Raw genomic sequence first — 15,456 nt, 5'->3', positions numbered from 1 at the left:
ATCTTACTACATTTACAAATCACTAACAAACCATTGGCCTGACTCCAGAGCGCAGAACACTCACCTGCGGGGGTTCGTAGATGGCAGCGACCTCAGCTCTGATGGCCAGAGGGATGTCTTTGTGCTCCGTGTACCTGCCGTACAGGTAGCCCATCCTCTGGCTGCCCGTCTTCCTCCAGAAGTCCAGGAAACGGTCTGCAATGGTGTGGTTCTCAAACATGATGTTGTCTATATGTCTGTATTTCTGTTGGCAGGGATGAGGGAAGGTTATTAAAATCAACAACTCCACAAGGAATGAGTAGAGGTTGAGAAACCTCTTGAGGTGCATTTCAATAGGTTACAGTGGATTCCTCTCCTCGTGTCCTTTTCTAATCTGAACTGATGTGACAGAAGTGGACAGGTGATAAAGTGAAAACAAAGCCTTGTAAAGCACCAATCCACCATATTTCCTTGTTATCACCTATCCTGTGAGACGCCATGACTAAACGAAGGCAAGAAAACAAGGAGCTACTCTAGAAAAGGGTGTGCCAAACTCGGTCCTACCCCACCCCCCTCTCTAGGTGCACATTTTGGTTTTTGCCCTAGCACTACACAGATCATTAAAATAGTCAAAGCTCGATGAGTTGGTTATTTTAAAATCAGCTGTGTAGTGCAAAACAAATAAAACATTTAACATGCGCCCAGGGGGGGGGGGGCAGGACCGAGTTTGGGACACAATGCTTTAGACTTCCCGAGATGGACCCTTGGCAGTAAAGAGTATTGAGATGGACCCTTGGCAGTAAAGTGGAGAGAGTTATAGGGTGTACTTGTCTATTGAGGGTGATGGCGCTTGGCTGGCACTTGGTGCAGATCCCCTCTGGCCAGGGAGGGTGGCCCTCGCAGCCCGACTTGATCTTACAGCTGATGTTCTCCAGGGCCACAAACTTCCCTCTGTAGAGGAAAATAAGACTTGAATAAAGACAAAGAGCTTGTGGATGTGGCCAATCCTCTTGCTAGAGAAGAGCAGAGTACACAGAGTGTATATTCTTTTGACGTTGTCATGACAAACATGTTGCCAAGACAATACAAACAGATCTGGATCCAGGCTACAGAAGGTGTGGTGCCACTCACTTATCAGCGCCTCCTGTCAGCTTGCGGATATAGGCATGGAATGACATGTGTTTGACAGGTGGCTCTAGATGACTCAGGTACTCTTCGTCAAAAGGCTGGAAGATAGAAAATAATAAAAAATTCACAGCAAAGTTGACACGTAAAACAAATTTAAAGCAAAACAGTCAATTGTTGGACGAATGGAGGAGGAAAGAGCACTTACCTCTAGGGGCACACAGTGCACGCACTTTCCCATCGATCCATGTCGACACCTGAAACAAGAACTGAATCAATACACTGACACAATTGAGTGGCTTAATACAATTACATAACTAGCTGGCAACAGTCTCTCTTATGCCTGTGGATCTGTTCCTATAGATTATGTATTTAATATCTTACAGCTGTGGATCTCTGCTCCTATAGATCTTTATGGATATAAATATCTTACAGCTGTAGGATCTCTGCTCCTATAGATCTTTATGTATATAAATATCTTACAGCTGTAGGATCTCTGCTCCTATAGATCTTTATGTATATAAATATCTTACAGCTGTAGGATCGATGCTCCTATAGATCTTTATGTATATAAATATCTTACAGCTGTGGATCTCTGCTCCTATAGATCTTTATGTATATAAATATCTTACAGCTGTGGATCTCTGCTCCTATAGATCTTTATGTATATAAATATCTTACAGCTGTAGGATCGATGCTCCTGTTATGGGTGTGAACGTTATGGGTGTGAACGTTTAAACTAAATTCATTCCTTACATTTTTTACTTAATGTTATCTCCACAAAATTCAAATCACAATGCAGTTATGAATAACAAAACAGCTGCAGATCATTAACATAAGAGAAAACCTTGAAAAAATAACCCATCGCAGCCTTGCTAACGTTACAGCACAGCTACCGCGGCCATGCTAACGTTACAGCACAGCGACCACGGCCATGCTAACGTTACAGCACAGCTACCGCGGCCTTGCTAACGTTACAGCAGTCACCACGGCCATGCTAACGTTACAGCACAGTCACCACGGCCATGCTAACGTTACAGCACAGCTACCGCGGCCTTGCTAACGTTACAGCAGTCACCACGACCATGCTAACGTTACAGCACAGTCACCGCGGCCATGCTAACGTTACAGCACAGTCACCGCGGCCATGCTAACGTTACAGCAGTCACCGCGGCCATGCTAATGTTACAGCACAGCTACCGCGGCCATGCTAACGTTACAGCACAGTCACCGCGGCCATGCTAACGTTACAGCACAGTCACCGCGACCATGCTAACGTTACAGCACAGCTACCGCGGCCATGCTAACGTTACAGCACAGCTACCGCGGCCTTGCTAACGTTACAGCACAGTCACCGCGGCCATGCTAACGTTACAGCACAGTCACCGCGGCCATGCTAACGATACAGCACAGCTACCGCGGCCATGCTAACGATACAGCACAGCTACCGCGGCCTTGCTAACGTTACAGCACAGTCACCGCGGCTATGCTAACGTTACAGCACAGTCACCGCGGCCATGCTAACGTTACAGCACAGCTACCGCGGCCATGCTAACGATACAGCACAGTCACCGCGGCCATGCTAACGATACAGCACAGCTACCGCGGCCTTGCTAACGTTACAGCACAGTCACCGCGGCCTTGCTAACGTTACAGCACAGTCACCGCGGCCATGCTAACGTTACAGCACAGTCACCGCGGCCGTGCTAACGATACAGCACAGCTACCGCGGCCATGCTAACGTTACAGCACAGCTACCGCGGCCTTGCTAACGTTACAGCACAGTCACCGCGGCCATGCTAATGTTACAGCACAGCTACCGCGGCTACATCTGCATTGCTTGCTCTTTGGGGTTTTAGACTGGGTTTCCGTATAAGCACTTCGTAACAACTGCTGGTGTAAAGAGCTTTATAAATACATTTGATTAATTAATTGACGCATCTTTCACATTTTTGGCCATGGATATAAAGCGCGGTGTACGTCATCACTAACACCTGACTACAGAAGTGATTGCAGTTGATATGCAGGCATTGTCAATGGCCTAGCTAATTTTCCCCCAACATCAGACACCCCCTAACGTCGGGCACTCTAGCGGTTGGAGGATTAACTCACCTCAACATTTAAATGGACTGGAAAATAACGGTATGTTTTGCGATTAAAGACAACCTTCTAGCTAGCTGACCACCTATTTTCATTGCAGTTTATGTAACGTAAGTTAGGTTGAGAGTTAACAAAAAAAAAAAAAAAAATACATACACATATATATTTATGTATGTATTTTTTTTTGTTATATATATATATATATATACTGCTCAAAAAAATAAAGGGAACACTTAAACAACACAATGTAACTCCAAGTCAATCACACTTCTGTGAAATCAAACTGTCCAATTAGGAAGCAACACTGATTGACAATAAATTTCACATGCTGTTGTGCAAATGGAATAGACAAAAGGTGGAAATTATAGGCAATTAGCAAGACACCCCCAAAAAAGGAGTGATTCTGCAGGTTGTGACCACAGACCACTTCTCAGTTCCTATGCTTACTGGCTGATGTTTTGGTCACTTTTGAATGCTGGCGGTGCTCTCACTCTAGTGGTAGCATGAGACGGAGTCTACAACCCACACAAGTGGCTCAGGTAGTGCAGTTCATCCAGGATGGCACATCAATGCGAGCTGTGGCAAAAAGGTTTGCTGTGTCTGTCAGCGTAGTGTCCAGAGCATGGAGGCGCTACCAGGAGACAGGCCAGTACATCAGGAGACGTGGAGGAGGCCGTAGGAGGGCAACAACCCAGCAGCAGGACCGCTACCTCCGCCTTTGTGCCAGGAGGTGCACTCCCAGAGCCCTGCAAAATGACCTCCAGCAGGCCACAAATGTGCATGTGTCTGCTCAAACGGTCAGAAACAGACTCCATGAGGGTGGTATGAGGGCCCGACGTCCACAGGTGGGGGTTGTGCTTACAGCCCAGCACCGTGCAGGACGTTTGGCATTTGCCAGAGAACACCAAGATTGGCAAATTCGCCACTGGCGCCCTGTGCTCTTCACAGATGAAAGCAGGTTCACACTGAGCACATGAGCACATGTGACAGACGTGACAGAGTCTGGAGACGCCGTGGAGAACGTTTTGCTGCCTGCAACATCCTCCAGCATGAACGGTTTGGCGGTGGGTCAGTCATGGTGTGGGGTGGCATTTCTTTGTGGGGCCGCACAGCCCTCCATGTGCTCGCCAGAGGTAGCCTGACTGCCATTAGGTACCGAGATGAGATCCTCAGACCCCTTGTGAGACCATATGCTGACACATGCACATTTGTGGCCTGCTGGAGGTCATTTTGCAGGGCTCTGGCAGTGCACCTCCTTGCACAAAGGCGGAGGTAGCGGTCCTGCTGCTGGGTTGTTGCCCTCCTACGGCCTCCTCCACGTCTCCTGATGTACTGGCCTGTCTCCTGGTAGCGCCTCCATGCTCTGGACACTACGCTGACAGACACAGCAAACCTTTTTGCCACAGCTCGCATTGATGTGCCATCCTGGATGAACTGCACTACCTGAGCCACTTGTGTGGGTTGTAGACTCCGTCTCATGCTACCACTAGAGTGAGAGCACCGCCAGCATTCAAAAGTGACCAAAACATCAGCCAGGAAGCATAGGAACTGAGAAGTGGTCTGTGGTCACCACCTGCAGAATCACTCTTTTTTTGGGGGTGTCTTGCTAATTGACTATAATTTCCACCTTTTGTCTATTCCATTTGCACAACAGCATGTGAAAATTATTGTCAATCAGTGTTGCTTCCTAAGTGGACAGTTTGATTTCATAGAAGTGTGATTGACTTGGAGTTACATTGTGTTGTTTAAGTGTTCCCTTTATTTTTTTGAGCAGTGTATATATATATATATATACACACAAGTTTGGGGTCCATTAAAACATCAAATTGATCAGAAATACAGTGTAGACATTGTTAATGTTGTAAATGACTATTGTAGCTGGAAACTGATTTTCTTTATGGATTATCTACATAGGCGTACAGAGGCCCACTATCAGCAACCATCACGCCTGTGTTCCAATGGCACATTGTGCTAGCTAATCAAAGTTCATAATTTTAAAAGGCTAGTTGATCATTAGAAAACCCCTTTGCAATTATGTTAGTACAGCTGAAAACTGTTGTCCTCATTCAAGAAGCAATAAAACGGGCCTACTTTAGACTAATTGAGTATTTGGAACATCAGCATTTGTGGGTTTGATTACAGGCTCAAAATGGCCAGAAACAAAGAACTTAGAAAATGGCTCTAACCAGAATAGAAAGAGTGGGAGGCCCCGGTGCACAACTGAGCAAGAGTGCAGTGGCAGCTTCATTAAATAGTACCCTGCAAAACACCACTCTCAACGTCAACAGTGAAGAGGCGACTCCAGGATGCTGGCCTTCTAGGCAGAGTTCCTCTGTCCAGTGTCTGTACTTTTGCCCATCTTAATCTTTTCTTTTTATTGGCCAGTCTGAGATATGGCTTTTTTTTTGCAACTCTGCCCATATCTCAGACTGGCCAATAAAAATAAAAGATTAAGATGGGCAAAAGTACAGACACTGGACAGAGGAACTCTGCCTAGAAGGCCAGCATCCTGGAGTCGCCTCTTCACCGTTGACGTTGAGACTGGCGAGATCTATATTGACATCAAGTGTTTAAAATCGAAGCATGTCAACTAAAATGCCTCTGCTTTTATCTTCTCCCACTACCATATTTGGTAGTGAGTGGAAACGCCAGGCGGATACTTCACATTTATGCAGCCGGTGAAATATCTGTCTCATTGTTCTAGCTGTGCCTACAGTTAACAGCATTAGACCTCTCAAATGCTTCCCTTTTTAACCAGTAAGCCTAAAATCCCAGATTTGGTGTGTTTTCTTTGTCCCTGTTTGATTAGTGAGCTTAAAAATAGATGGGCAGGCTTTTGTTAAAACATGAAACCAAAGTAGGCCCCTAGGCGAATGAATAAGCAACGTGCCTTCTTCAAAACAATGTTATTGCTGCATATTTCAGTCTGGAACCTGGGGGAGTGTAACCTAATCTATTACTCCAAAACTGCAACTTGTGGTTGGAACACACTGTGTGTTCCCTACTTTAACCAACCAGTCCATTTTGAATGTGTGATCAAGCGGACTTTATTTGGCAAGGAATGTAGCTCTTCTACAGATTCTGTTAGTGTATCCCATCAGTCATTTCTGTAGGCCTAATGGGAGCTTGGATGTGTGTAGAAAGAGCGTCAGATTGAACAGGAGTGAGAGACACGTAACGGAGGGAAAAGGAGAAATGTAAGGAGAATAACTGATCACATGGCTAGGTATCTTTTTTTGTTTTGAGTCCCTAAACCCCAACACACAAGTAACACTCGAGTCCAATGTGAATTAACAGTCGTCTTCGGGACAAAAATGTCACTCGCGCAAAGCAGATTCCAGATGCCTAATGCTACTATATATGACTGTGGTAGGCTCGGGCAAAATACCGCTTATACCGGGGCATTTTGAAATACCGACAGCCACTACTTTTAACTATAAGTATACCTAAATTATATCCAGCTCATGATAAGTGGCTAGATGTCAAGATCAAGATCTTCTTGGTTACAGCAGAGACCCCTATCCTGGATTAAAATCCCGTTTGCTTAAAATAGTTTGGTGCGTCAAATTGCACCTGCTATATTTTATATTTGAGATTCTTCAAAGTAGCCACCCTTGGCATTGACAGCTTTGCACACTCTTGGCATTCTCTTAACCAACTTCACCTGGAATGCTTTTCCAAAAGTCTTGAAGGAGTTCCCACAACAAGCAGCCACTGGTTGGCTGGTTTTCCTTCACTATGCGGTCCATCTCATCCCAAACCATCTCAATTGGGTTGAGGATGGATGATTGTGGAGGCCAGGTCATCTGATGCAGCACTCCATCACTCTCCTTCTTGGTCAAATAGCCCTTACACAGCCTGGAGTTATTTTGGGTCATTGTCCTGTTGAAAAACAAATGACAGCGCAAACCAGATGGAATGGCGTATCGCTGCAGAATGCTGTGGTATCCATGCTGGTTAAGTGTGACCTTGAATTCTAAATAAAAGCAAAGCCCCCCCCCCCACACCATCACGCCTCCTCCTCCATGCTTCACGGTGGGAACCACACATGCACAGTTCCACGGCAGTTGGAACCAAAAATATCAAATTTGGACTCATCAGACCAAATGGACAGATTTCCACCGGTCTATTGTCCATTGCTCGTGTTTCTTGGCCCAAGCAAGTCTTCTTATTGGTGTCCTTTAGTGGTTTCTTTGCAGCAATTCATCCATGATGGCCTGAGTCACACACTCCTCTGAACAGTTGATGTTGAGATGTGTCTGTTACTTGAACTCTGAAGCATTTATTTGGCCTGCAATTTCTGAGGCTGGTAACTCTAATGAACTGACCCTTTGCAGCAGAGTCAACTCTGGGCAATCCTTATGAGAGCCAGTGTCATCATAACGCTTGATGTGATGGTTTTTGCAACTGCACTTGAAGAAACTTTCAAAGTTCTTGACGTTTTCCGGATTGACTGACCTTCATGTTTTAAAGTAATGATGGACTGTTCTTGCCATAATATGGAGACTTGGTCTTTTACCAAATAGGGCCATCTTCTGTATACCACCCCTACCGTGTCACAACACAACCGATTGGCTCATAATGCATTATTAAGGAAAGAAATTCCACAAATTAACAAGGGACACCTGTTAATTGAAATGCATTCCAGGTGACGACCTCATGAAGCTGGTTGAGAGAATACCAAAGTATCCAAAGCTGTCATCAAGGCAAAGGGTGGCTACTTTGAAGAATCTCAAATATATTTTGATTTGTTTAACACTTTTTGGTTACTACATGATTCCATATGTATTATTTCATAGTTGTGACGTCTTCACGTAGAAAAAACTAAAAATAAAGAAAAACCCTGGAATGAGTAGGTGTGTTCAAACTTGTGACTGGTATTGTATATAAATCTTACAGCTGTGGATCACTGTTCCTCTAGATCTTTACTTAAATACAACACACAGGAAGTATATAAAGCTCTTACAGCTGTGGATCTTTATTCCTGTAGATCTTTCCCTCCTGCTTGGCCAGGTACTGGTCGATCTCGTCCTCGGAGATGTGGGGCGCCGAGTGGGAGCGTGACATCATGGACGATGAAGAAGAGGACGAATGGGAGGTAGAGGGTAGTGATGACGAGTGAGGCGTGGCCACGTCCATGGTCTCTCCTGCCGGTCCCGGGGAGCCCGAGGGGTACAGGTAGAGCATGTCTCCATGTCTAGAGGGAGGGAAGAATTAGACATTAAATTCCCCCACACACACACAATGAGCATAATGACAATCCAAGGTAAAATGTTGACGTGACGATATTGATGACAACATGTGTAGCTAGCTAAATGGAGCAGTCTAACGACTAGTGATCCATGTAATAGATCTAATAGTAACAACTCAATGTTGCTTCTAACTCACTTGATCTTCAGCAGGCTGAGGGTCTTATTCTGGGACTGGATCTCGTCAGTTTTGTTACGGTTCAGGAAGATGGTGAAGCCGTTGGAGGGGAAGCCAAACTCTTTGCCCACCTGACAGTAGAAACAGAGTAATGACGATTAGTCCCGTCTCGCTTGCCAGACTCATGGCACGGCTGTGGGAAGAGACTAGGTAAAGAGACTAGATAACGATGAGCTTTAGTTGAGGGTTAAGTAGGGCCACTTGTCTCCTGGAGCATGGTACATCATGACTGTAGTATAAAGTAAAGTGTCTAATTGTCTATTAAAAGCCCATGAAATAAGAAAAAAACTAAGATTGCAAGAAATCTGGTTGTGAAGATCGCTCATGTCTCGCTAATCCTTCTATCATCGGTGTGTTTAACTAAGAGTGTTCACTCCACTTATTTTAACTACCCATTAAACTGTCAAAGTGGATTACCAAACAACAGGCTGACAGAGCTGAAAGTAAGACTGTCAGAGTTGCCTGGTCTACGGTCATTATCGCAGAGACATCCAAGATCTAATGAGTCCTCTGAGCACTTCCGCCGAGCCTAAGTGAGCTTTCTTGCATTTAATCAAATCCATAATGCTTTAGTGGTGCAAAGAAAGTCAACTCTGTTGTACTGTAGGTCACATCTCACCAACAAAGGAAAAGTCATAATTCCAAGAGATCAGCAGGTAAAACATTAATGACTGAGGATGTCCATGTTGTCAAACTGGAAGGTTAAAGCAAAGGTGTCACTAAGCAGGTTTCAATCCAACTTTATTTGAGTAAAGTACACACACACACGAGTTTGTGGACACTTCAAAATGAGTGGTTCAGCTATTTCAGCCCCACACATCGCCATAGACAAACATTGGCAGTAGAATGGCCTTAGAGAAGTGCTCAGTGAATTGGTGGAGGAGGAATCCTGGTCTGGGGCTGTTTTTCATGGTTCAGGCTAGGCCCCTTAGTTCTAGCGAAGGGAAATCTTAATGCTACAGCATACAATGACATTCTAGACGATTCTGTGCTTCCAACTTTGTGGCAACAGTTTGTGGCAATTCCACAAATTAACTTTTAAGGCACACTGGTTAATTGAAATGCATTCCAGGTGACTACCTCATGAAGCTGGTTAAGAGAATACCAAGCGTGTACATATCTGTCAAGGCAAAGGGTGGCTACTTTGAAGAATCTCAAATATATTTTGATTTGTTTAACCCTTTTTTGGTTAATACATGATTCCATATGTGTTAATTCATAGTTTTGACATCTTCACTATTATTATACAATGTAGAAAATAGTAAAAATAAAGAAAAACCCTTTAATGAGTAGGTGTGTCAACTTTTGACCGGTTGTGTGTGTGTATATATATATATATACACATTTCCTGATCTTTCTTATACATCTCTCAGATATAGAGGACAGACACTACAGAACCAACTTCCTTTAGATTTTTTTTGGGGGGGGCTATCTGTTGTTCCATGTAGTGAATATGTTATTCAATGCACTAATAGCAGAAAAGCCCACCCCCCCCAAAAAAAATCGGAAAAATACCAAACAAAAGATACCTCGAGTGGTCTTAAAATTCGAAATCAAATAGCAAAATGATCCTTGGTATAACCTTCTCAAACAATTCCATATAGCTTCCTAGACCCACGCCCTCCCCACCCAGCTTAAGACTCTTATGGGTTAATGAATGCCTCTGAGCTCTTCATGCAACTCTCCATTTCCATCTCTCCCCATCACTGACTGAGTGACTGTACATCTGAGGACAGGGAATAAAAAAAATACCCTCATTGATCTGCCACACATTTCTTTTTTAAACTCAGACATGCATTTTTAATAGGGCACTGCCGCAGGCAACCCTTCTCCACGGTGACCGAACAGCCGGCCACTCCTGATTCAGCCATTGATGTGGAAATTTGACTCCCACTTAAGATTTCCTACCCAATACTGTCTCGCAGTCGCTGAGGTCCATTTGTGACCAAGGCGTTGCCCATATTTCACTGTCATTATCTAAATGCTGCTAAGCCAAAGTTAGACATTCATATCCATTTCATCCAAACACAATCTGGCTAGATGAAGAGGATTTGGAATGGAAAACCCTTACTGGAAGGTAGCTAGGTACTCACAAGGGGTTTTATCCTGGCAGGATAGCAAGCAGCTGCTGTGGTGAATCTATTGATAGCACGCTGTTTAAAAACATTGCATTGCACACCATTCTCTCTCCACATAACTCACAGCTTTCCCTACACACACACAGGGCTCTGCTGAGCCATGCATCGCATCCATCAACAGTGGATCCCATTAACTGCACAGGCAACACTGCAGAAACACCTTCACTTTCCTGCAGAGCTGCCTGCTTCATACATAAATTAACAGAGGTTGAGCACAGGCTAGGCACAGGGAGATAAAGATTTATAAAATGTCCACCTTCTGATGCTAGCTGCCCAATAGCACAGTTGGAAAGAATGTGCTATGAATATGACAACAGAATGACAGAAAGAACTACAAGTTTCCCATGTGTTTGTGGGAAGTATTGTTTGCTGTACACGGCCCAACCATATAGCCTAGAGTACCACTGAGAGCACATGTTTGTCTTCATATCATGCATCCATACTTTAATACCTTATTGAGGAAAGCGGCTGCTGTCTCCTTCTTGGTGGCAGGGATCTTCTTCATCCCGTTCGGGGACTGAACCCTGATGATCTGCAAATTAGGAAAGACATTACATTCTCCACACCATAATATAGTATGTTGTTTCCTTGAATTTAGATTGCTTTGCCAAACCAAATACATCCATTGGGGAAACCATATTGGTCATGACTCATTAGCAAATTTGATGAACCATGAGCTGGTTAACTGCAACCCACTGAAAACATGACACTGCTGTAGCTAGTTAGATTGTTCTTCTCTCTTTCAGTGTCAGGACCATGACAGTGCATAAATGTGGGTGGAGGGTCGTTGACACCATTGTCGTTCATCTTTATCATGACACACAGGGTCATAATTCACAAGCAATAACGTGGTTGTGATATTAAATTAACAGTAGCTAGTTTAGTTAGGAAATGTAAATGACATGAGCAGGTGATATCATGCCATGGACCAGCTAAAATACCAGTGACTGATTTTCAGGTCATTGGCTAACTTAGTTCGATTGTTTTACCTCGAATGAGCAAAGATAACAACACTAGCTAAAGTTAGCTAGCCGATATTGTGGCTAACTAATGTTTGCTAGTCAATTTTTCTGCCACAAGTTGAATAGAAGTTATGAACACTGACTAGCTTTTATTTTTCTAGTTAGTTAACTGTTGCTTCTTTCTTGCAAAAAAACTAGAGGCCAAGGTTATGTTGATAAAAACCAGTTCGTTTGCTAACCACAGGTACTGTATGTAGCTAACTAGCTAGTTAACAAAGTCAACAATGTCCCCTTTCTCAAAGTGAACGTCCACGCATTTTTAAAATCCAATAACGTTACAAAGATAACGTTATGTTAACAATATACTATGTACTTGTTTATTAAATAAGATAGTTTAACTAAAACGACCGTACATACGGACACATTTTAATTCAAACATTTCTGACCAGCTAAGCTTGCTAACAGTGAGTTAGCAGTTATCTAGGCCTTGTCATTCTAGTACTGATGCTAGCAAGTGGCTAAATCTGCTGCCTCATCACTCCGATAATCAGACTTCGGTAACGTTGGCTAGCGAAGTTAGCTACCTAGCCGGCTAACAATCCACAATATTTTGTCAATAACTACAATGTGTTGTCACACTTACAATATTTTCTGCCATGATGTACGGGTTTGTGCTCCCGATGTATTTCGCTGTGTAACAAAATAGAACGATGTCAGAGATTAAAAATTGACTGACTGTACAGAGTCAACGAAACTCCACTCCACAATTCAAACACCGGGCGTTACACGCTAACAAGTCCGTACCCTAGTGTCCCTCCTCAGCAATTGCCCGAGTGAAACAATCAATATAAAATAATTCCGACACTTTATTTTACCAGGTTATTACGCCCTCGATAAAGTAACCACATTTAATTGAAATTAAGGGATAACAAAAAACACCAGTCATTTGTTGGCTGTTGTTCAAATTGACGAGCCCTACACTTTTTGTAGGAGCCATTTCGGTCTGCTTTACTGTGCTCGTTAGAGAAAAGAGGAAGCGTGAAAGGGACGTCACTACTGACAAAAAGTCATAATTATGGCTAAACCCCGCCTATTTCTACAATGTATCTTTTTTAAATCAGATTTTAAATCTAACCCTGAACTTTAACGTAATCACACTGCTAACATTATGTCAAATTAAATGTTATTGGTCACATACACATGTTTAGCAGATGTTGTTGCGAAATGCTTGTGTTTCTCGCTCCAACAGTGCAGCAATATCTAACAAGTAATATCTAACACTTTCACAACAATACACACAAATTGAAAGTAAATGAATGGAGTTAAGAATATATCAATATTTGGACAAGCAATGTCAGCGCGGCATAGACTAAAAATACAGTAGAATAGAATATAATACAGTATATACATGAGATGAGTAGTGCAAAGTATGTAAACATTATTAAAGTGACTAGTGATCCAATGATTAAAGTGGCCAGTGATTTCAAGTCTATGTATATAGGGCAGCAGCCTCTAAGGTGCTAGTGATGGCTATTTAACAGTCTGATGGCCTTGAAATAGAAGCTGTTTTTCAGTCTCTCTGTCCCAGCTTCGATGCACCTGTACTGACCTCGCCTTCTGGATGATTTTTATTTTATTTAACTAGGCAAGTCAGTTAAGAATAAATTCTTATTTACAATGATGGCCTACCCCGGCCAAACCCGGATGACGCTGGGCCAATAGTGTGCTGCCCTGTGGGACTCCCAATCACGGCCGGATGTGATGCAGCCTGGATTCGAACCAGGTACTGCAGTGACGCCTCTTGCACTAATATGATAGCAGGGTGAACAGGCAGTGGCTCGGGTGGTTGTTGTCAGAAGAGGACTGGCCACCCCTCATAGTCTGGTTCCTCTCTAGGTTTCTTCCTAGGTTCTGACCTTTCTAGGGAGATTTTCCTAGCCACCATGCTTCTACACCAGCATTGCTTGCTGTTTGAGGTTTTAGGTTGGGTTTCTGTACAGCACTTTGAGATATCAGCTGATGTAAGAAGGGCTTTATAAATATATTTGATTTGTCCTTGATTATCTTTTTGGCATTTTTACCCACTACGAATGACTGATATTATGAGATGATGCAGAGATAATGAAGAGGAAAGATTGTCTTCTACATGAGTACACAACTACAAACTGCAGCGCACAACTACAAACTGCAGTGAACATAATGAAAAGACGAGCATGCAGCATAAACACAATACACACAGGACACAACGCCAACATGCGATGGACAAAGTAAAAGACAGAGAACATGCAATCATATAATACCTACATCTATGAACGATATATGCTATTAAAATGGAACTGGCCATACGGGTACATTGATCTCTGGAAATATGATTCAATGAAACATACAATTGAAATTGATAAGAAACTACAATGAAACAAAATAAAACAAAATTATGGTAAGCGTGATAATGAAAAGAATGAGATGAATGAAATAGAGATCACATGCCCAACTATATAATATGTCAAAGAGACGTCAACATGAGCATTGGGGAAGATGAAAAACCTAGAAAAAAAAAGCGCAACAACACGAGACATCACCAACTACTACTGCCCAATCACAGCATGGTAGGGTTATCAGGTGACAATCACATTTGGAATCGAGTTTGACATGTGAGATTTGTGGGTAATCTGTGCAGTGGCTGTCAGCGCCATCTACATCCATTGTAGTAATGTTGCACACACATTAATCTCCAATCCATGTCAGTGGAGGCTGGTGAGAGGAGCTTTAGGAACATGGGCTCATTGTAAATGAATGGAATGGTATCAACCACATCAAACATATGGAAACCACATTTTCGACTCTGTTTCATTTATTCCATTCCAGGCATGACAATGAGCCCGTCCTCCTAAAGCTCATCCCACCAGCCTCCACTGCCCCATGTATATCATGCTGCTTGGGGTAAAACTAAAGGCAGCAAAAGTCAAAATTCCCAATGACAAGGTGTTTTTTCCAAGCCATTAAACAAGCTTCTATCCCGGAAAATACTTAATTAGAATATATAGTACCAGTCAAAAGTTTGGACACAGCTACTCCTTTATGGGTTTTTCTTTATTTTTACTATTTTCTACATTGCAGAATAATATTGAAGACATCAAAAATATGAAATAACACATATGGAATCATGTAGTAACCAAAAAAGTGTCACACAAATCAAAATGTATTTTATATTTGAGATTCTTCAAAATAGCCACCATTTGCCTTGATGACAGCTTTGCACTCTCTTGTTATTTCATAGTTTTGATGTCTTCCCTATTATTCTACAATGTAGAAAATAGTAAAAAATAAAGAAAAACCTTGGAATGAGTAAGTGTGTCCAAACTTTTGACTGGTTACTGTACATGTCATATAATAAAGATAAAGATAAAGTCATAAATCCATTATATTATTTAAAAAAAAGGAGAAGTAAAATAAAAGGAGAAGTAAAGAGTATGCCAGTGTTAAACAGGATAGAACGTTAGAATCATGCTTCTGTTAAAGTGTGTGTGTGTGTGTGTGTGTGTGTGTGTGTGTGTGTGCGTGCGTGCGTGCGTGCGTGCGTGCGTGCGTGCGTGCCTGCGTGCGTGCGTGCGTGCGTGCGTGCCTGCCTGCGTGCGTGCGTGCGTGTGTGTGTGTGTAACACTAATGGATAGGTGAGGGAGGGGAAAAAGGGAGTGGGATGATGAGGATCATGTAGCTTCATCCAC

At 43.0% G+C, this 15,456-nt stretch overlaps 1 protein-coding gene across 1 annotated transcript in view; it reads right to left on the bottom strand.

The window, feature by feature from the left end:
* Positions 1 to 12,762, bottom strand: part of LOC139580378 (nuclear protein localization protein 4 homolog) — a 35,635-nt gene extending 22,873 nt beyond the window's left edge. Inside the window, exons 1-8 of the mRNA XM_071408996.1 lie at positions 12,375 to 12,762; positions 11,221 to 11,301; positions 8,593 to 8,702; positions 8,171 to 8,401; positions 1,313 to 1,361; positions 1,111 to 1,205; positions 807 to 930; positions 65 to 244 (exon numbers count right to left, since the gene is read on the bottom strand). Of these exons, the coding sequence (XP_071265097.1) occupies positions 65 to 244; positions 807 to 930; positions 1,111 to 1,205; positions 1,313 to 1,361; positions 8,171 to 8,401; positions 8,593 to 8,702; positions 11,221 to 11,301; positions 12,375 to 12,389 (885 nt within the window). The 5' untranslated portion in view covers positions 12,390 to 12,762. The remainder of the gene's footprint in view (positions 1 to 64; positions 245 to 806; positions 931 to 1,110; positions 1,206 to 1,312; positions 1,362 to 8,170; positions 8,402 to 8,592; positions 8,703 to 11,220; positions 11,302 to 12,374) is intronic.
* Positions 12,763 to 15,456: the final 2,694 nt, after the last annotated feature.

Source organism: Salvelinus alpinus, chromosome 7, assembly GCF_045679555.1.
Source record: "Salvelinus alpinus chromosome 7, SLU_Salpinus.1, whole genome shotgun sequence".
Classification (NCBI taxonomy): Eukaryota; Metazoa; Chordata; class Actinopteri; order Salmoniformes; family Salmonidae; genus Salvelinus; species Salvelinus alpinus.
The sequence above is the reverse complement of the archived record's forward strand: the minus strand, read 5'-3'. Positions and strand labels throughout refer to the sequence as shown.